The sequence below is a fragment of the Stenella coeruleoalba genome (assembly GCF_951394435.1).
Source record: "Stenella coeruleoalba genome assembly, chromosome: 12".
NCBI classification, from domain to species: Eukaryota; Metazoa; Chordata; class Mammalia; order Artiodactyla; family Delphinidae; genus Stenella; species Stenella coeruleoalba.
The window spans coordinates 81939325-81962217 of NC_137158.1; the positions used below are offsets into that span (position 1 = coordinate 81939325).

Genomic DNA, 22893 nt, shown 5'->3' on the forward strand with positions numbered 1-22893 from the left:
GAAAGTATAGTAGATTAGAAGGAAGGAGATTGGGGCTCCAGCTTTCATCCCATTACTTACTAGGCTTGTCACTTAGGGCAAATCACTTAAAACCCCTGAGCTGTGGTTTCCTCATTTTACCCCTGCTTCACTCAGCTCCACTGCTAGGCAGCCTCCTCAAGGTGCTCCACACCCAGAAGGCACTCAGTGAATGTTTGCTGGCTGAACAAACCAAAGATTGATTGAAAATGAAAATAAAAATATTGTCACATACACCGCAGAAGTTGCTCTGAGGTTAAAATGATGTGGGGTTATAATATGTGGGGAATTAGCTTGAGAATCATGAAAAATGCTATAGAGACATACAGTGCAGTTCATTTTACAAATGGAGAAAGATGTTCTTATATATTTTTAATACCTAATTTAAAAAGAAACTAAGGTTGGGACTTCTCTGGCAGTCCAGTGGTTAAGACTTCGCCTTCCAATGCAAGGGGTGCAGGTTTGATCCCTGGTCAGGGAGCTAAGACGATACATGCTTTGTGGCCAAAAAACCAAAACACATAAAACAGAAGCAATATTGTAACAAATTCAATAAAGACCTTAAAAATGGTCCACATCAAAAAAAATCTTTAAAAGAAAAAAGAAACTAAAGTAAGTGTGTTAATAACTGCAAGCTATTTCAAATAATTTATATATTTATAAATATTTATATATATTTATAAATATTATATATTTATAAATATTCTGAGAAAAACAGACTATATCTACCTAAAGCTTCAGAAGACTTCAGTGATTAAAGATTCATAATTTCAGAAATAAAATATCTGTGATTTTCAATAGTGCAGGTAAATTCACCAGAGAAGTTCAGATTAAAAAGTCAAATGGTAATTCCCTATAACACAGTCATACTAGGTAATATCTTACCATATTTTAAAAAGAGATTTATATGTACTAATGTTGAAAGGTCTAAGATATACTGTTAGGTGAAAAATGCAAATAACACATCCCATATACTTCCAGGTGTTCAAATCTATATCTATAAAAATATCTTGAAAAAGGCCTGGAAGGTACACACCTGATCGATGACAGTGGTTGTCTCTGAGGAGGGACTTTTAGCTTTATTGGCATTGCCTGAAATTTTTTAATAGCAGGAATGTGAAAAACTAGATGAGAGCATATTACTAATTCATAGAATCCCTTGAGCATTACTTGAAGATTGAAGATTGAAGGGGTAACTATCTGTTTAATTTTATACAAATATGGGTATACTTCTTGGTCTTTGCAAGGAGAGAGCACTATAGCTTTCAGTTACCCAACATTTAGGGATTCTTGGTTAGAGTAAGTTAAACAGTTTTTCTGCAGAGAAGAAAAGCTCAATGGCTGACAGCACTGATATCTAACATTAAATAGCATACTTACTAAAAAAAGAACGAAACCACAAAACTAAGGAAAAATATATGAGCTATATATAGTGGTAATGGGAAGAGTAAGTAAAAATATATTAGTTACACAGTGGTGATGGAAGGGCTAAGGAAAAATACATTCATTAGTTATATATACTGGTAATGGGAAGCTTGTAATTAGACATAATTCTCATTAGAGTTATAATATAGCTTCTAAATAGTCTACTATTAAATAAAGTTTCATTTTAAAAATTAGTTTTATTATTTCAACGTATTTGATTTGCTCAGTCCATTGGACAAGAAGACATGTTGACTAAACACAACCTAGCACATAACCTGAGGGGACTCGCGCATCGTTACCTGATTGCTCGCAAAGCTGACTGGCTGCTGCTGGGTTCCACGGCTCCGAAGCTCCCCTCTATTGCAACAGTTCTTCACTCCTGAAGGATTTCCTCATTTGTTTGCTCATCCTCTTCTTCCATAAGCTTCCTGTCTTGGGATGACACTCTCTCCATATACATTGCATCATACGGTGTTCTTTGCAGGGAGTCTGTGTCTGGAAGTGGCCTCTGTGCCTGTGATGCACCGTGATCCTGGAACTCGTAGCCCACCGGTGGGTCTCTCATTCCTCCAGGACCACTGAGCCCATCCTCAGGTTTCAGAGAAGAGTGCCTGTCCTCCTTACGCTCATACAGACTCAGTCGTTTCCCAACCACCTCACGGATCAACACTGAGAAATTATAGGTGCAGAAATCACTGTGATTTTTCGTATTTTGGTAGTTATAATGCTGACTTACAGATGAGTACAAAATATTCACCAGCCCTCGTCCCTTCCCTGTATCATGACCTTTTATATAAAGTCAACATACTTACCTTCTGTGCCACTTAATGCGCTAAATATGCATTATAGTCAATGCCCGTTTTAACAGAATATAACTTATAAAGTAATGACAGAAGATATTAATTCTGATCAAATTATACAAGAACCAAAATTAATATTGAGGGTAAAACTATGTACCTTTGTTAATATAACTGGTATACTGAAAATTTAAGAACCAAAACTTTAAAATATCTTTCTTCTATATATTCTTTCTACTGAAAAATTTCAGAGATGACTTTCAAATAATAAAATAAAAGAACTTACTGTCAACCACTGTTCTTCCAACCATGCTGCGCTCCATGGCTTTGTCAACTTCATTCATTAGCCATGGAAGGAATCCTATCTCAATATCTGTAATTTAAAAAGTTAACTTCATTAAGTGATTTATAGGAATCATTATAGATTGGAAGAATTTGTGTTTTCCCCTAATGTTACAGATACATCAATATTGTTTTCTTATTATAAAATGTCAAATAGACTCATACAGCATCACTTTTGTTGTTACCACATTCTCTATATATCTTCTGGTCTATTTCTGTTCAATTGCAGTAGAAACAGTATTTTTAGAACTATGAGGCCTTCCTTGGGGTCAAAGGTGTTAGAACTGACTTTATAGGTGCAATGTGAGATGAATCAAGGAGGCGGGGGGGTGGGGGTGGAAGCAGGGGGTGTGGAACTGGGAGCAGAACTCCAAGCCAAATGCAATGCAAAGCCAGGACTGAGCAATGCTGGCACCTCCACCTGAAGCCCAGCTGAAGCCTGGGGACGACAGAAGCTGATCAAGATTCAGAGGTAAGGGTCAGAGGGCATCTAAGAAGGCCATGTAGAAATGGGTTGGAAACGAGGTGTTTCCATTAGTGATAAATTTGTTCAAACTGAAATGGAAATCTACTCTATGGTATAAGCCTTTAAAAAATATGGTCCCTGGGCTTCCCTGGTGGCGCAGTGGTTGAGAGTCTGCCTGCCGATGCAGGGGACGTGGGTTCGTGCCCCGGTCTGGGAGGATCCCACATGCCACAAAGCGGCTGGGCCCGTGAGCCATGGCCGCTGAGCCTGCGCGTCCCGAGCCTGTGCTCCGCAACGGGAGAGACCACAACAGTGAGAGGCCCGCGTACCGCAAAAAAAAAAAAAAAAAAAAAAAAGGTCCCTTACAATATACATTTTAATGTTTTAAAATGGCTTTTTTGGGGCGCGTTTCTGGAGGTGCAGTGGTTAAGACTCTGCACTTAAACTGCAGGGGGCACAGGTTCGACCCCTGGTTGGGGAACTATGATCCCACATGCCGTGCGGCATGGCCAAAAAAAAAAAAAAAAGCTTTTTTTGGGGGCAGGCACCTAATTGTTATTTTTCAATGGGTGACAAGAGAGAGTGTGATAGAATATATATTCACTACTATAAATAGTCTTAATCTGAAGCATGAATCTCCTTTGCAAGCTTTTAAATGATCTATAACTGACTTTTCCAGCAACCCATGAACGCAGAAAAGGTTGCTGGCCTCTGTGACTAACAGCAAGAGGCCCAGCTGGACCCCGGGAAGCTGGCAGCATGGCAAGGGCACTGGACCTGGAGTCAGAGTCCCAGTCAGTGCAGACCTAAGCACCCCCCGAGTGTCCAAGAGCAATTCAAGTTCTCTGAGCTTCAGTTTCTACTTCTGAAAAATGGGACTTAATCTGCCATACTCCCTCCCTCACAGCCCTTTCGGATGGGCCAAATGGTATCATGTGTGAAAAACACGACAAAAATTGCAAAGTACAATAGAAATGTAAACTAATGATATTTGTCTGTAACCTGACCCTTATGTATTGAATTCAGTGTGTCATCGGTGAAAACTGACATGGCTAATATCTGCCCTCAGACAGTATTAGCCATTTGAAATAGGACCTGTGTACAAAGCAGCATGGATGTAAGTGCTTTTGAACCCGAGGAAGGAGGGCGGCAGTGAGAAAGTGCCAACTCTTCCCCTCCGTTTGGCCACACCAAGCTGAGGAGAGTGGCTCTGAGGGGATGCTGGGAGATGGCTAACAGGTACGGGTTCTATCAAGGCAGAGACCAGGTTGGTTTGGTTGTTGTTGAAGCCTCCAACACTTAATACAATGCCTGGGATAGTATAAACACCTCATTACATAACCTCACTAGCTGTCCCCAAAGAGATTTTGATTGGAATAGGAAGTCTACTGAGAAAAACTTAGCGACAACTACTTACACATATAGATTACATATACAACTGACCCTTGAAGGACATGGCGGTTGGGGCTGCTGACCGCAGGCACAGCCAAACATCCGCGTATGACTTCGCAGGCAGACCTCTGTATCTGCAGGTCTGCATCTGCGGCTTCAACCAACCACGGGCTGTACTATGCTGCAGTACGTATTGGGTGAAAAAGTCCGCGTTTAGGTTTTATTTACATTATGACGTTTAGCTCCTAAATGATCCTCGTGTCACACAGGAGGAGACTGAAGGTCATAGAGCTTAGTTAATGATAAAACTGGGATTCAAGCTCAAGTTTTTGACATCAAGTCCGTATTTCTTTCTACTATCCAATATTGTTTCTCAATGAAAGTAAACATCCTAAAATCAAGATCTTTATAATGCACCTCTTACTAGTAACAGTTCTTTCTTAAAACAACTGTAATTGATTTTAAAATTTGTTTCAGAAAGATTCCAATTCAAAATAAAAATGGGCACGCGATAAATCTGAACCATGAAGAGGATGCTTATTGTTAGACAGTTAATCTAACAAAGACCTCCACAGACCTCTTTCAACAGGATCATAAAAGTAGCCTGCATCCCTGAGGCTGCTGAAAACAGAAGGGAGAAGGTCGGCCAGGTAACGCTGTGCAAACGCTCGGGCGGCGATTTTCTGTGCAGTCTCCTTATGCTTGTGAACCACCTGCCACTGCTGCTGCTTACGACGTTCCTGCCCAGAGAAAAACGCCACCACAGGTGGTTATTCAGCTATTACGTCTTCCCCAAATGCTGACTCTAGTGAGCGGGAAGAATTTGGACTTATATTTGTATCCAAAAATGAACAGCGAGGTGTCTATTACCAGTTCAGGTTTTTCATCAAGATTTTAATGAATTTCAACAGCTAGGTAGGTACTGAATTCAGAGGAGATGAAACTTAAGGTAAAATTTGTTTCCTGATCCATTTTCAAGTAAAATAATTTCAAGACATACATGTTTGACTGTATGGCTGATATCAAAGAATAATAACAGTTATATGTATTTTTAATTAGTATTTTAAAGTATTGCTGATATGAAAATTACAGTTGCTTAGATATCTTTGATTAAAAACTTGGGCCAATAAGTTATCTCATTTGTAATGATTCTTTGAGTTCTTAAAGTTCAGAAAATTATAAAACCTCTTTTTGTTGTTGTTGCTTCTTGTAGCTCATATGAAACCTCTGAATCTAATAAACTATTCTCTACTCCTATGTACAAGTGGGAACATTAATATATTTTCTAATTAAATCTATTTTCAAAGTTTAAGCAAATATAAATCTAGATGATTTGTAGACTTCATTTTTTAAAATATATTTCCTAACAGTAAATAAACAAATTTAACTTTTTTTTTGATAGGGTCTTCACCAATTATTTCAACAAAGCTAATTCTGTCAGTGTTCATTTTATAATTGTGAACAAGTAATCCTGAATTTGCACAATCTTTACCATCAGCCCTATGCTCTTTACACAATTAATTATTCACTTTGGAGGAGAACTGAAAGTCCATTTGACTAGGTTTTGGGTAAAATGTCCTGACAACTAAGCTATTCTGCGTGGTAAGCTAAACTCTTTGAGCCCTTTCAGGTGTCTGGGAACTCCTTCATCATTTATCCAGCCAGTGTTTAATACAGGGTGACAGTTATTGCCAAACCCAGACAGACTCTTATCTAAAGATTACTGAGCCTCGTGCTTCCTAAGTAGAGGTTTCTGGCATATTTTAAAAATTGGATTCTAAAACTTTTCTTATTAAAGGTTCTAAAAACCTATAATCTAGAGAAATATTCTATAAAGACCCCAAGTATAAATATTTTATAAAGACACAAGTAGTAGACTCTACAGATGTGGAGCAAGGCTCACCACAGAGAATAAGATGCAGAATTCTAGGCAGATCTTCTGCTTCTTACCGCCCACCTACCCAAAGATACTCCACTTTTTCCTGCCACCTTCTCTGCCACTGACTTGGGGCAAATTCACGTTATTTCTTTCTCTAGCACTCTTGATATTTAAGAGTGCCTTTCACTGGAACATATGTAATTTAAATTGTTACATTTAGGAACTTTGGGAACTCTGTGTAGGTACATTTATGTAAAGTGGAACTTAAAAACGTAATTCAGTCCAGGAAAGATCTGTGATCTACAGGAGAGACCTGAGCAACAATTACTACAGGTCTTTTCTATATGTTTGCAGAGATCTTGAGCTCTGTTCATACTACATGTGATTTTGAACATAGTCTATTAAATAACCAAAATCTAAGAGAGAAACTAAAATTCTATACTTTTTCCTCTCGGTGTCGTCTCTCCCGCTCTTCAAGTCGCTGAACTTCCGCAAGCTCGACGTTGCGTAACTCCTCATGTACGTGCTGACGGGCCTGCAGGTTCGCCAACTCTTCTTCTTCCATTACTTCCAGAAGAGACTGCTCGATGGTCTTTCCCACCAAAACTTCTAACATTGGTTTAACTTCAAGATCAAAGTCAAAGAGCTTAAACACACAAAACAAAGCAAGTTTAAAATTGTAATCATGAACCAAAGGCTCAGTGAAAAAATATCCGGAAGAGTAGCAATAACAGAATACTATTTATTGAGTGTCTTCCGTGTGCCAGACACTGTGCTGGTGTTTTATTTATGGTTTCTGATCCTCAAAATAGCCTGAAGGGCACACAGGCTGTTTACAAGCAAAAAATGATTGAGTCTAAGTTATAAAAAGACCTATGCAATCATCAGAATGAACCTCGATACTCAACAATTTTCAGATAAAACTCTGAAACCCAAGGGAAATGTCCGTCTTTCTTATTCTCTGCCTTTTCTGCTCAGTTTTTACTGGTCGTTTTGATAACGGTTTGAAGAACAAAGGAACAAGAATAACGGATATTTTGGTGATTCATCTCTAGGATTTCGAGGCAAATATACCCTTCTATGTAGGTTATGAAAACTTAATTTCCCAATCTCAACGACCGTACTTTCAAATTCCTTCAAATCTTAAATCTCACTGAAGTCATTATGTACATAAGGACTGCCTTCTCTTCTTCAATTTCATAAACTGGCCTATTTATGCATTCCACACTGATATGAAAATGTAATTATTTCAGGATTATTTTCCTAACATAGATCATCTTCATAAAATTTATGTAATCTACAAGGAACTAACAGTGGAACTTTTTATACCAGAGATATTACTTTTATTTGGTACAAATCTACCTTAATATTCATATATTAAGCAAGTATGCAAACGCACAAAAATTAAATATGTAAATATTCTAAAAACATTTCTAAAAATTTTTATTTCTGAACAGCAAAGAGGGAAAATGAGATCATGGTATTTAAAAACATGCAGACCTACTAGAGAATGGACTTGAGGATACGGGGAGGGGGAAGGGTAAGCTGGGACAAAGCGAGAGAGTGGCATGGACATATATACACTACCAAACGTAAAATAGATAGCTAGTGGGAAGCAGCCGCATAGCACAGGGAGATCAGCTCGGGGCTTTGTGACCACCTAGAGGGGTGGGATAGGGAGGGTGGGAGGGAGGGAGATGCAAGAAGGGGTAGGATTGGGAGGGAGATGCAAGAAGACATATGGGGACATATGTATATGTATAACTAATTCACTTTGTTATAAAGCAGAAATTGACACACCACTGTAAAGCAATTATACTCTAATAAAGATGTTAAAAAATAATTTAAAAAATAACATTTCTGGGTAGCTCAGTATAAAACTATTATAGATAAATTTGGAAAGAAATGCAGTAAGTAGAATCTTCTTGACTGTGAAGTGGTTTGTATTCATGTTAAGCTTTTAAGTAAACCTAACTGTAACTATTTATAAAGAAGATAGAGGGAAGTCCAATAATGTACTATACCTCTCCTTCTAGAATTTGGGTGGCCACATCTTTGCCAGTTTTGGCAGGAATAAAGAGCGGTGTTGGTGGTTTGTCCAAAAATGCATCTGTTTGGCATTCCATATCAACTTCTATTATGCGGTCAGCAATTTCTTCAAGGTATAATTCTAAGAGAACACCATATACATTGAGTTTGAAATTCTGGTCTATTCCAAGTATTTGAAACTACAGTCCCTTCAAAATAGAATTGAATATTTTGGATCAGAAAACAAGTCTTGGAATAAAAGTACTCAAATGTGGGGTTCAATTCACATAGTGTGCTAAGCGTTTTTATAATATTTGGAAGACTATAGGGTTACTCAGGCTAGAACATTAATTAAATGTTGAGAAAGCACTGTGCTTTGTATTTGAAAACAGAACTAAAGAAGAGCATGAAACCATAGATGTACGTAAGACACAAAGTATAACACAGGATGCAAAGTTAACGATCCATTTATTTAACGAGTCCTAAGATAGTCAACTTATAAAGATTTTAAAATTCCTGGATATTTAAAAAAACTATGCACCATGTCACTGTGTTACCTGATGTTCCCTCTAGCCTACATATTATAAACAGACATATGAAACCAAATTTCACCTTAGGAATAATTTATATGAGGCAAGGGCAGTATGGTATCACGCAAAGAACATGAGAATCGGAGTCAGATGTTGAACACAGAACCCAGCCAAATTACATCCTCTTTGGGCCTCAGTTTCTTTATGTGTAAAAGGGCTCATAATTATCAGTCACATGGAGTCTTTGTAATAATAAAGGAGATACATAGGAAAAGGACCTGGTGTAGTCTCTGAGATATAAGAAATACTCAACAAAAAGTACCTGCTATTCCATCACTTAATATTCTGATGGTATAAATAAACACTAAAATTTAGCTCTCTCAGAATTACAACTATGTTGGCTAATCACAGACATATACTCATTCTACACTTGGCCTCAACGTAGGGAAAAAACACGGAATGGTCCTCTTCCTTTCATCCTTATTATCCAGAAATATCTCAGATGAATCTACTCACCATCTTGGCAGGGTGCAAGGTGAATGCCGAGTAGTTACACTGGTCCAAGGAGAACACCAAGTACTGTTTGACTATCAAGATTCTATCAACAACACAGCTAGATCCTATAGATCTAGGTAAGCCTCCACAGCTGACAACAGTCAAACAAGAGGAAAAGCCTGGCACTAGCCTAGGAAAGCCCGAATGGCCCTGGGGAGTAAGCAAAGCGAATGGAGAACAAAAGGAGAGACAAGAAGAGGCCATGGTGAGAGAAGTGGGGGACTCAGATCTAAATGGGTTTACTCCCCTCAAAAGACAAAACACCAAAATAAAACTAGATTGCTGTCCTCTCCTGTTGGTCCAACACTGATTCATGTTGGGCTATAAAAAGTAAGAAATAATGCCAGTTTGAGAATAGAATATGTGAAAAGGGCTAAGAGAGAACTTAATTTGGTCATTAAATTCTTTTTTCAAAAACCCCATCTCATACTTGCAGCCATACCCAATATAATAATAATATATAGTCTATGAGTTTGTTTAATGAAGGGACTTCTCCTACCATGTGACTGGGGAAGTACTGGACAGCATAACAGACACATAAATAATATAAAGGCCAAATAAAATGAACTGACTTAGAAAACCAAGCACACCCAGGAGCCACCACGCCAATGGCGGGCCCACATACCTGTCTGTACATCTACATGCTTTCTGCCTTCCACGGGTTCGGGCGTTCGTGGTCTGAGCTCTTCTTGGGCTCGTTTTTTGGCAAGAGCCCTCCTCTTAGCCTGCTGCTGTCTCTGAATCTCTGCAGGATCGGGCTGCTCAGGCTGAGTGACAGAAAAGGCTTCTAAAATTTAGAAAATATTTCTCAAAGCATATAGGACTGCTGTTCCAAAAGTGATTCCTGGATGGTATAAAAGCCTCTGTCAGAGAATGCCTCTTGATTATCATCAGTGACTTGATGATTAAAAATTTATTTGAACTTTGTCTGGTAATTACAAAGGTATCTGACAAAACATATAAAGTAACTTCAATTTATGACTGTTAATTAAAATGGGTGCAGAATCCCATCTAATAAATTGTTTTTCCTCATTCAAGGATTTTTACCATGAACTCCTCTGGGGCCTAGTAAACCGATACAACCATTCAGTCACAGTAAATTTTAATGTGTACTTAAGAAATTGAAAAGCGCTCGAATTTTTTAAAAATCTGATTTCATGGACAGAATTTCCTTAAAAACTATATTAGCTCACAAAGAAAATATCCTCAGTCCAAACGAAGCCTGTCCAAGTGCACAAAATAGTAGCTAAGGGATTAAAGTATAATTATTCACAGTAGTCCTGCAATATGTGGCAGTCCTTGATTTCATATTCATATCTAATTCTGTAGTCCTTCTCTATAGCTAACTTATCTTATCTCAAGGTAAATATGAAAAGAAAAGGAGAAATATAAAAGTACTTTACATGAAAATTTTTAATATTTAAAATTAGACTTCCAAAAACATTTTAATTGAAATTGTAGTTTTTTAAAAAAGAAAAAAGAAAATTACCTATAATCCCATCTTCCTAATACAATGGCTACTGCTATTGAAATGCAGACAGTGTTTGTGAAGTTGTGGTGATACCATACATCTTATACTGTTTTCCTAACCTAACACTACCTATCGTAAATTTTCCCCATATTCACATTATATAGTGGAAGGAAGAGCATTGGCTCTGAAGCTCAAATTCCAACTCCTTAATTTATTAATTACTAGGATTAGTAAAGCTTGGACTAATAACCCACATTTTCAGATATTCAGTTTTCTCATCTGTACAATGGGAATAACATCTGTTAAGTTTTAGATTATAAGGAACAAATCAGATGATAATGTAACAAGTCTAACACAATACCTGTCATAGAATAGCTCTTCCCTTACATAGTTATTATTTCCTTTTATTATAAAATAACCACCAAAAAGAAGGAAATATCTTTACCAAAAAGAAAGAAATATCACCTACAGTTTTATTTTTCTAATACAATTACTAATATCATTTTGGGATTCTTCAATGGAGGACTTTTCCTTTGTATAATGTGTATATTCTACATTATTATAAATATCATGCTTGATTTATTTCTATTTTTTAATGTAATAGAATTATAAATGTCAGCCTTGAAAGATTTAGGGTAACAGAAATACAACAAGTTCATTTTAGAAATGCATTGCCTAACTTAACTGTTTCAGATCTAGTTATAATCTCTTTTTAAAAAAGTTTTATTTTGAAATAATTCACAGAAATTTGCAAAAATTGTACATAGCGTCCTGTGTATGCTTCACCCAGCTTCTTTCAATGGTAACATCTTATACAATTATAACAAAATATCAAAATCAGGAAATTAACATATAAGATATTAACAGATCTTACTCGGTTTTCACAATTTTTACAGGCATTGATTTGTGTCTGTGTATATTATTCTATATGATTTTATATATAGATTTGTGTAACCGCTACCACAATAAAGATAGAGACCTATCTCATTGCCCCAAAGGAGCCTCTTTTATATTTCTCCAAGTCCCACCTTCAATTCTGTTCTCCATCTCTAGATTTTGTCTTTTTAAGAATGTTATATACAAGGAATCATTCAGAATGTAACCTTTTGAGATTGCCTTTTTTTCACTAAGCATAATGTCCTTGAGGTCCACCCAGGTTATTACCTGTATCAATAGTTCATTCCTTTTTTTTAAAAAAATTTATGTATTTAATTTATTTATTTTTGGCTGGGTTAGGTCTTCGCCGCTGCACTCTGGCTTTCTCTAGTTGCTGCGAGCAGGGGCTACTCTTTGTTGCAGTGCACAGGCTTCTCATTGCAGTGGCTTCTCTTGCTGCAGAGCACGGGCTCTAGGCGCATGGGCTTCGGTAGTTGCAGCACATGGGCTCAGCAGTTGTGGCTCACGGGCTCTAGAGCGCAGGCTCAGTAGTTGTGGCGCACGGGCTTAGTTACTCCGTGGCATGTGGGATCTTCCCAGACCAGGGCTTGAACCTGTGTCCCCTGCACTGGCAGGCAGATTCTTAACCACTGCACCACCAGGGAAGCCCTCATGGCTTTTTGTTAGCAGTGCTTGATTGCATGAATGTACCAGGTTTGTTTAACCATTTACCTACTGAAAGACACTTGGTTTTTTCAGTTTTTTGGCTATTATGAATAAAGCTGCTACAAATGTTCATTTGTGAACAGGTTAATATGTGAACATATGTTCCCATTTCTCTGGGATAAATGTCTAAGAGTTAAATTGTGGACTTGAATGGTAAGTGCTTGTTAGTTTTTATAAGCAGCCACTGAACGATTTTCTAGGGTCAATGTACCATTTTACATTTCAAACTGCAATCTACCAGAGTTCCAGTTGCCCTACATCCTCACAAGCACTTCATCTTACTATTATTTTAAAATTTTAGCTTTTCTAACAGGTGTGTAGTTACATCATTGTGGTTTTAATTTGTATTTCTCTAATTTGTATTTCCCTAATCTTGGTTTCAAGACTTTTTTTGTTTTTTGCTTTTGGAAGTTTGATTTTGATGTGTCTTGGTGAAAATTTGTAGGTTTATGCCTTTTGTCAAACTCGTGGAATTTTCAGGCACTATTTCTTTGAGTATTTTTTCAAATCCCACACTTTTCCTCCTTTCCTGGGACTGAATTTAGATATTTTGTTATTGTTCCTCAGATCTCTGAGGCTTTTTTGGGGGCAGGCGTCTATTTTCTACCTGTTCTTCAGACCAGGTAATTCCACTGATTTGTTTCTGTATTGACTGACTGTTTCCTATGTCATCTCCAATAAGTCCATCTGAGAGGTTTTTATTTTGGTTATTGTATTTTTCAGTTCTATATTTTCCATTTGGTTCATTTTAATCTTGTCTGTTTCTTTGCAAAGATTTTCTATTTTTTTCCATTTGTTTCAAGAAAGTTCATAATTGTTCATTTTTGATTGAAGTATTTTTATGATGACCACTTTAAAAGTCTTGTCAGGTTACTCCTACATCTGAGTCATCTTGGCGTTGTCATCTCTTGATTGATTTTTCTCATTCAAGTTGTGACTGTCCTGGTTCTTGGTACAATTGAGTGATTTTTAAATTGTCTTCTGGACATGTTGGGTATTATGCTGTGAGACTATGGGTCTTAATCGTTTTAGCAGAAAGTCACCCCTTTTGTTTTAGTGCACAGGTGTGAGTGGAGAGGAAAGTTTACCACCATGCAGTGAAAGCAGGGTGCCAACCTGCATCACCTCACTGGTGCCAGGTGGGGGTGATAGTTCAGCTCCTTGCTATGCTCCACTGACACTAGCGTTGGAGTGTAGGGGAGTTGAGTTCTGGCTAGCACTGCCTCTTACTACCTTGTTCCTCCTTGTTGCCGTCAGGTAGGGTTGAAAATTCAGCTCCCTCCTGGCTCAGCTGATGCCACCCCAGAAAAAGCAGGGGATCCATTTATACCATCTCTTACCACCTCACTGCCCCGGGTGAGGTGGCACTTCAGCCTCCTGCTCTGCCCTTGTTGACACCAACTCCATGGATGAATCAGAGGACTGATTCGTATTGTTGCTGTCACGTGGAGATGTTAAAAGGTCCAGCTCTCCACCTTGGCCTCACCAATGGCCATGTGGAGGGGCAGCGCGGTTTATCCATTGGGGTGTGGCTGGAGGAGGGCTACAATGGTAAGGAGGTTTCTGTTGCACGAGGCCACCCTCTACCTTTGGACAGAGGGAGCAGGCTTTTCTTAGGGTGTGCCAGGTTCCAGGGTGTTCGTGGTTGCAGGTTGCAGGCTTCTCTGGCACTCTGGGATATGTGAGAGGCAAAAAGAAAACCCATGGACTCATTGCCATGTTGTTCAAGTCCAGAGGTTCCTAGCCAGTCCACTTTCTTCTTTCTACCTTTCAGAATCTTCCTCTTTGTTTGTGGTGCTACATCCAGGGTTTTTTAGTCGTAAAAGGAGGAATAGGAAGGAACTGGTGAATTCCTACATGTCTGGAACTGGAAGTCTGAGTATACTTTTAAAGTGAGGTGTTGATGAACTGACTAAAGAACTAAAAAAAAATGTACCAAATCATCATAATATTAATTTTTTTAAAAAGGACTAAAAGAGCAGTGATTCTCCATTCTACTCTTGTTTGAGGTCTGGCAGTATTCATTGCTACTGCCACAAGAAAATGCTGGAACATGTCTATATCACATGTTTGAGCTATTGTTTCTAAATGCTGGCCCCTGAACTGGCTGTACCAGAATGGCCCAGGGAAGTTTATTAATACTACATACCCCTGTGCCCAACTTTTGGAGGTTCTAATGCAGTAGATGCATGGTATGCTGAAGCATATATATTTTTGAGTTTTCTAGGTGATTTTGATATATGCTGATTCAGAATGTCTAACATCCCATACATCCCATGTGGTGTTAAGCATTTATATGTCAAATAGTGTTTACAAGTTAACTATATTTCATTTCTGTGCCAAGAATTCATTCTTTTTTTAAATTTAATTTTTTTAATACAGCAGGTTCTTATTAGTTATCTATTTTATACATATTAGAGCACATATCTCAATCCCCAAGAAATCATTCTTAATATCACACTATATCTTACTCATCTCTGTATCCTACATACCCAGCACAGGACTTAAAACTCAATAAATATTTGTTGAGTGAACTAAAGAAAAGAAGCATAATTCAGACTTTTTGATTAAATAATGGTAACAGTATTGGAGCATGAGATAATTTAAACAAACCTAAATATATTAGACCAGTGCTACTGAAAGTGTGGTCCTCAGACTCGTGTTGTCTGTGAGCTATTTGAACTGGTCTATAACAATTTAATTATAGAAACTGAGAGTAAACATTTGGAAACTTTTAGAATAGATCTCCACAGTTCTATTAACCTAGTAAAAAATTGGGGTTTGTATTTTTAAAAATACTTTTAATTGTGGTAAAATACACATAACATAAAATTTACCATCTTAACCATTTTTAAGTGCACAGTTCAGTGGCATTAACTACATTCACATTGTGCAACCGTCACCACCATCCAGCTCCAGAACTCTTTTCATCTTGTAAAAAGGAAACTCCGTACCCATTAAATAACTACTCCCTATTCCCCCATCCCTGGCAACCACTATCTGGTTTGTATTTTGCATGTCTTTTTTTTTTTTCATTTCATTTTTCTAGCAATTCATCTTTATTTTATTTCATAAATGTGTTAGTCTATAACAGATTAGAAATTAAAAGAAACAAAAATTGGTCCTTCACCACAAGAACGCTCTGTGTTATACTATTCAAATTATACTTACCAGTGGTACTGTCTGCAGAGCATAAGTGTTGCCTCGGATCACCCTTCTGTCATACATTATGTTTCCGTAATGCATAGGTTCTTCAGCTCTGTAAAAAAGCAAATTCTAAATAATGACTGTAATAGAGTATTGGTATCTATGAAGTCAATTCATTTTTTAAAATTGAAGTATACTTGATTTACAGTGTTGTGTTAGTTTCAGGTGTACAGCAAAGTGATTCAATTATACATATATATATATTTTTTTTCAGATTCTTTTCCATTATAAGGTATTACAAGATATTGAATGTAGTTCCCTGTGCTATATAGTAGGTCCTTGTTGTTTATCTATTTCATATATAGTAATGTGTATCTGTTAACCCCAAATTCCCAATTTATTCCTCTCCCCCCTTTCCCCTTTGGTAATCATAAGTTTGTTTTCTATGTCTGTGAGTCTATTTCTGTTCTGTTAATAAGTTCAATTGTATCACTTCTTTAGATTCCACATATAAGTGATGTCATATTTGTCTTTCTCTGTCTGAAGTCAACTCATTTTTAATAGGATTTAGAAATGAAAATATTTTCATTTAAGATGAAAATACTTTAATTGATTTTTTTTTTAGCACAGTCCATAAAGTAAGGAGACAAATGGAATGTTTATTATAAAGCCAGGTGCTTCACAGATATTATTTATTGCTCACAATAAGCTTCAAGTTGGGAATGATGGTTGCCATTTGACTGAAGAGAAAGTAGACCCAGAAAGGAATCTGACCAAGGTCACCTAGCTAGTGAGAGGTGGAGCTAGATTTAGGATGCAAATCTGTTAGACTACTTAACAAACCTGAAAAGAGCCCAGGTGAAATGGGGCTTGCTCTAAAGGACTGAAAACATTTTGATTCCAGAATTGAAAAGTTACATTAACAGAATCAGGCTTAAAACATAAGTTACATTTATTATTGTTCTTTAACCTCCAAGATATTTTAAAATGATATTTTTAAAATATTAATAAAATTTTAACTTCAGAGGTCAGAATGATCAATAGTGAAAAATACACAGCTGATATTTTCATTTGAAATTCTGTAGACGATATGCCATTTGTGGTTATGAAACCAAATAGCGACCTGTACCAATAACAGTACTCTCTCAGAAATGATTCTGTTAGGGGTAGTAAATTGCTTGTTTATCACATACTGAAACCACTACCGGATAGCCTGGCATCATATTACTCAAAACCCAGACATGCTTCACTGCTCATCTTACTCGACTCCTGGACAGTGTTCGGCTCAGCCGGCCACTTCCCCGCTGAAGTGCTCTCCATCCCAGGCCTCCCTGATACCACCATATTATTCTGAACGCTCTTCTGCTTTTTCTCTGACTCCTTTCTCAGCCAGGTATTTGTTAGTTCCCCCCACTGAAGAATTTCCTTATGATTCAGTCTTCTCTTGTCCTGAGTTGACCTCATCCGCTCTCAAGGCTTCACTTAATGTCCATATACCTAAAACTCCCAATTTTATCTTTAGCTCAGAACTCTCCTCTGAGCTCCAGACTGTACAGCCAGTTGACATGCCTGATGACATCTCACTCAAATGTCTCAAAGGCAACCTCAAAATTGAACTAATTATCATTTTCCCACTCCAACTTGTTACTTCTGTAGTGTTCTCTATTTCATTAAATGGTACTACTAATCACCCAATTGGTTTAGAAGCCTGGGAGTCATCCATGACTCTTCCCTCTTCCCCATTTTCTGCAACCAGCAAATCCTATTGATTCTACCCCCCAAATCTTTCTGGCATCCATCCACTGCTCACTGCCACCACTATTGTTTACTGGGACTGTTGCAGAAGTCTCTTAGTCTCTTAACTGTGTGGAACAACATTTCTTTCCAACATTTCTATCCACTGTAGCCAGTGATCTTTCAGAATGGAAAAATCCAAACATAATGCTTACTTGATTAAAGCCTCCTAGTGCTAATTAAAAGTGATAGTGAGGATAAATTTTGGTTTTGTTTTTATGATATCAAAGACAAAAAGAAAAAAAAGTCCATAACACCTATTGCTGGAGAGGATGTGGGAAAAAGAATACGTTTAAACATTTCTGGAGGAAAGATATTTTGTTCCATTTGTCTGTATTAAAAAAACACATGACTTAACAATCCCACCCTGGGAATCTGCCTCATAGATATATAAAAGCCAGTACATAAGGCTATTTACTGAAACTTCCTTCTTTGTGGTAAAAACTTGAAGTGAACTGAATATCTATCAATAGTGGAAAATTTTAATAACATATGGTATCAGGGGATATCATGCTGCTATTAAAAATAATTGGAGGAATTTCCACAAAGAATTAAGTGAGTGAAGGAAGATGTTGAGAACTGTGTATGTTACCACTGCTATGAAGTAAAGCCCTTGTAGCTGTGTATGTGTCTGTATATATTTATACACGTGTACATAAACCTGTGAGCCTGGAGAAAAGTACAGAAGTATTCATTCAAAGTCATTAACATGGTTTGGGGGCAGGAGAGGGAGAGTAGGTTTGCAAGGGAAGGGGCTGGGGAATAAGGCTGTACTAAGAAAACCCACAGGCATGAGTGACAGGATAATTATTAAAAGATTAGATATGTATGTGCATGTATACATAAAAAAATTAGGGAAAAAAGGAATCAGAGCTTATAAAATAGGGGGAAGCCAACTGCAGATTAATGTGTGTAGTATGATTCTACTTTGGAAATAAACCTTCTATACATATGTGCATATGCTCCTGTATGAGTGAACAAGCAAGGAGGTGTGGAAGAATAAGATTTTTTAAAAATTTATTTATTTTGGCTGCATTGGGTCTTCTTTGCTGTGCACGGGCTTTCTCTAGTTGTGGTGCATGGGCTCATTGCTGTGGCTTCTCTTGCTGCGGAGCACGGGCTCTAGGCGCGCAGGCTTCAGTAGTTGTGGTGTGTGGGCTCAGTAGTTGTGGCTCACGGGCTCTAGAGCGCAGGCTCAGTAGGTGTGGCGCACGGGCTTACCTGCTCTGCGGCATGTGGGATCTTCCCGGACCAGGGGAGGATCGAACCCATGTCCCCTACGTTGGCAGGCAGATTCTTAACCACTGCGCCACCAGGGAAGCCCAAGATTGTTAAATTTGGTTACAACAAGAAAGTGGGAGTAGAGGTCGGTGGGAGATAATTAACTCTGCCTTTATTCCCCCTTATTTTGTATTCTTCATTTGCTTCAACAAGCATATATTACTTTTAAAAATTGAAAATCACCAATAAGGATAATTTTAAACTGAAAAATCAAAGACATAATATAAAAGAACTCCTTCCAAAGGCTTGAATCAACAGATTACTTGAATATACCAATCAACCAACTCTATAAAAAAAAAGAAATTGTTCCTAATGAACCACCATTGATTCTTATTTCAACTGTTGGTGTGATTTAATAGGAAGGATTTGTAAGCAACCACTTAAAGGCACCAGGAAGTATTTCTCAAAGGAGTCCCTTTTAAAATTGAATCCTTTTATAATATAAATAATTTAAATTTAAATTTCCTTGTTTTGGCTTTCTTAAAGTGGTAGACATTTATTATAAAAGAAGTCTTGGGCCTCCCTGGTGGCGCAGTGGTTGGGAGTCCGCCTGTCTCTGCAGGGGACGCGGGTTCGTGCCCCGGTCCGGGAAGATCCCACGTGCCGCGAAGTGGCTGGGCCCGTGAGCCATGGCCGCTGAGCCTGCGCGTCCGGAGCCTGTGCTCCGCAATGGGAGAGGCCACAACAGTGAGAGGCCCGCGTACAGCAAAAAAGAAAAAAAAAAAAGTCTTTATTGTCAGAATAAGATAATTATGAATTTAGACTCTGTTTGAAATAAGCATCAAGAGCTACACTGCTCCTGTTCAGCCATTAATTCAACAATTTGTGTTGAGTGCTATGTGTCAGGCAGAGTCTTAAGTGAACAAAAGTCACAAAGGTTCCTGCTTGCATGGAGCCTGAATTCTTGTAAAGTTCTGCTGATTCCAAAATTTGAGGCTTACGGCAAGAACTTTAAGAGAACCATAACGTTTAACGCCCTTTCCAAATATGGATATTTGAATATTTGAAAATACTGATGAATGTAGAAGTACAATTTGGGGTCCAGCATGTTAGGATAACCTGATTCCTGTCCAAAGACTGCTGTGGAAACAGCTTTAGTTGGCTCCCATTTTGGACACGCTATTGTGTGTGACACCTTTTTTTTTTGCTGTACGCGGGCCTCTCACTGCTGTGGCCTCTCCCGTTGCGGAGCACAGGCTCCAGACGCGCAGGCTCAGCGGCCATGGCTCACGGGCCCAGCCACTTCGCGGCACGTGGGATCTTCCCGGACCGGGGCACGAACCCGCGTCCCCTGCAGAGACAGGCGGACTCTCAACCACTGCGCCACCAGGGAAGCCTTGTGTGACACCTTTTTACCTCAGTTTCTTCATTTGCATAATGGAGACCAAGGTCACAGCACTGGGGACTACGTAAGAAAATGTCTGTAAATGCCCCTAGAAGGTGCCTGCATGGCACATAGTCGGCCAACAGTAAACATCACTTGACTCAAACTTAGTGAAATAAGTCGGTTCCGTCCACATGTTATCGATCATGCCAGCATGATTTCTTGCCCTTTCTTGCTTCAGTTCTCCACACCACGGGAGAGTTCTTTAGGGGAGGAAATTTTATATTTCGCAGAGTGTAGAGAAGGGAAAGCAGCATAGGCAGGTTTTGCCAGGGCGAAGGGGCCAGGACCCCGCGGCCCCGGGACGTGGCGGGGTGGGGGTGAGATCACAGAGGGGTTGGTTGGCTCACTCACTGCTGCATCTGGTCGTCCCGGTAACAGCGGCGCCGGCCAGGCAGGGCCCGGGGCCGGCTGGTGTAGGTGTAGGTGGCCATGGCTGGAGAGGCGCGGTCCGTCAACGTGCAGGCCACGCCCAGGGTCAGACCGCTTCGCTTTCGGTGAAGTTTGGGTTCGAAGCAGGTGGCCACAAAAGTGTCGTGGGAGCCGGAGAGGTGCACGTAGTGCCAAGGGCAGGGATTCCGCGACGCAAGGAGAGGCGGCAAGAAGGGAAGCGGGCGGGACGGGAAGTTGCCAGGGCAGGAGGTGGGAGCTACACTCGGCTTACTCGGTGCAGCACTGAGCCCGCCGGCGCCACCCGCACCGGTTGCCCAGCAACCCAGCGTTCCGGCTGGAAGCGGGACCTCAGGGAAGTTCCTGCTGGAGGGTTTCGGGGGAAGACCAGTGCGCCGGGGCATTTCCGGTCTTGACTCCGCCCACCCAAGTCTACCTTGTAGATGCACCTGCGCGTGAAGGAGGCGGGCGTGGCAGACCCCCGCGGAGGCTTGAGGAGGACGGCCGTGGTCCCCGGTCCCACTTTTGAGTGTGGCTTTGCGGGGCCTGTGTTGGCGCCGTTCTCCCAGGCCTCGTTCCTCGGGGGCCGCCCTCGGCTGCTTCTCCCGGCACTGACGCCGCGCCTCTACTTCGGGCTGTCCACTTACGGTCGCACACGCGTGGCACCCGGGCTCCTAGCTCTGTTACGTGCCAGGGCCGGGCCAGGGCTTCCCTGGTGCCTCCCAGCACCGCCACCTCTCCCGCCCCAGGGGCCGCCTGCCGCCGTCCTCCGCAGCTGGTCTGCATTTTCCGCCTTCTCTGCTTACCGCTCTGTTGCTAGTCCTACAAGGGACCCTCGGGCGCACGGAGCGTGAAGGCCTGCCCCACCGACGTCTCATTTTGGGAAAGGGTGGGCACTTTCTTGAGTCTTTTAGGCCCCCTTTGCCCTGAAGAATGAAGCATCATGGGGTGAGTCTGCCCTTAGAAACGCAATGGATTGGTTTTAGTACTGGCAATGTAGGAATATTGGTTTGTGTAAGTGAAGTTTAGGCATCCCTGAGCGATTGGTTATTTGCATTTGCGTTTGCGTTCTTCAATTCAGTTAAGTGCTGTGTGGATTTAAATGCAGGTTCTGCAACGTACTAGCCCTGTAACCTCTGGCAAGGTAATGTTTTTGTGCTTCATCTTGCTAATTTGCAAAATAGGGGTAATAGAATTTATCTCTTAAGAGTTTGTCATGAGGATTAAAAGAGTTAAGAGTAAAATTGGTAGAACTGTATCTGGTAAATGATAAGGCATTCTATTAAGATCGAGATCCCTCCTGTGCTTTGAAGCTTATGGTCTAAAGCAGATGTAGGCATTGTATAAACACTAACATAAAGGTATATGGTAAATGCGAGAGGTAAAAACACTGAATGAAGATTTTAGGTCTGATCTCTTAATTTTGAGGTGGTTTCTGAATGGGCCAAAGGAGAAAGTGACATTTAAATTGTGTCTGATGTGCATAGAAACAGATGGACTAGAAGTGGGGGGCTAGAGAAAGAAACGAGTTAAAGATGACTCTAAGGGTTTTGATTAAATGTTGGGCATTGTGTAGAAAAAAATGCAGAGACGCTCTGGCTTATGTTGTTTTTCTTCAGAGGATTTAATTTTACTCAGCTGGCAGAGTTGACATTTAATAAAGGATTCAGGCTTTGGGAGGACTGATCGATTTCTGGTTTTCCCTTATTCCAGACCATAGGCCTCTAAGAATCTCAACAAAAAACCTAGCATTTTAATGGGTCCCCATCTTGGGGGGCCTTGAACTCTGTAAGTTTGTATTCCCAGCTCTGTGAGATTGTGGAAAGGTCTACTTAGCTTTTTGACCACTTAGCACCTGCTTGGTATCTTGATTTCTAGTGTCCTTGCAGATTAGAATTAACCAAATGTCTCAAGGATAAAAGGAAATTAAGCAAATTGTCAAGCAAATTGTCCAATTTACTTCTCCGTGGTCCCCCTATCTCTGGGGTCTTGTCCCTTCAAGACCTGTCTAAAGTTCTCAACTCTAGCTTTTATCTTCCCAGATCTGAAAGACTCCTGACACTTCTGGGTCACTGCTTTCTGCTTGCACTAAGTGCTGTGCTCAGAAACTCAGTAAATGCCCCAGGAGAAAAAGCAATGGAGAAGTTCTCTATCACTATGTATTTTTCTTCTCCCTGGGATCCCAATCCCTTATGTCCTCACTGGCTTGGTTGCTCTCCAGTGCCTTCAAATCGCCTGTGTGGTTTTTGTTTTGTTTTGTTTTTTCAGCTTTTCTTGGTTTTTGTTTTACTCTTATCCTTTGGTTTTATTTTTCTTTTCAGCAACAGATATTCCTAATTCCTATAGAAGTGTTGGTTTGATTCAAGCTACTAAGTCATAGCTAGAAGTTATG

The 22893-nt window shown here is 39.7% G+C and overlaps 1 protein-coding gene across 1 annotated transcript; it reads right to left on the bottom strand.

Annotated features, from left to right (window-relative positions):
- Window positions 1–932: 932 nt before the first annotated feature.
- RSPH3 (radial spoke head 3) lies at window positions 933–20905 on the bottom strand (the record flags this gene model as incomplete). Its single annotated transcript, XM_079939450.1, has 8 exons — window positions 933–2112; window positions 2527–2613; window positions 5018–5180; window positions 6762–6965; window positions 8344–8489; window positions 10058–10199; window positions 15677–15764; window positions 20466–20905. The coding sequence occupies 8 exons, from the start codon at window positions 20903–20905 to the stop codon at window positions 1817–1819; spliced, it is 1566 nt and encodes a 521-aa protein (XP_079795576.1). The 3' UTR covers window positions 933–1816.
- Window positions 20906–22893: the final 1988 nt, after the last annotated feature.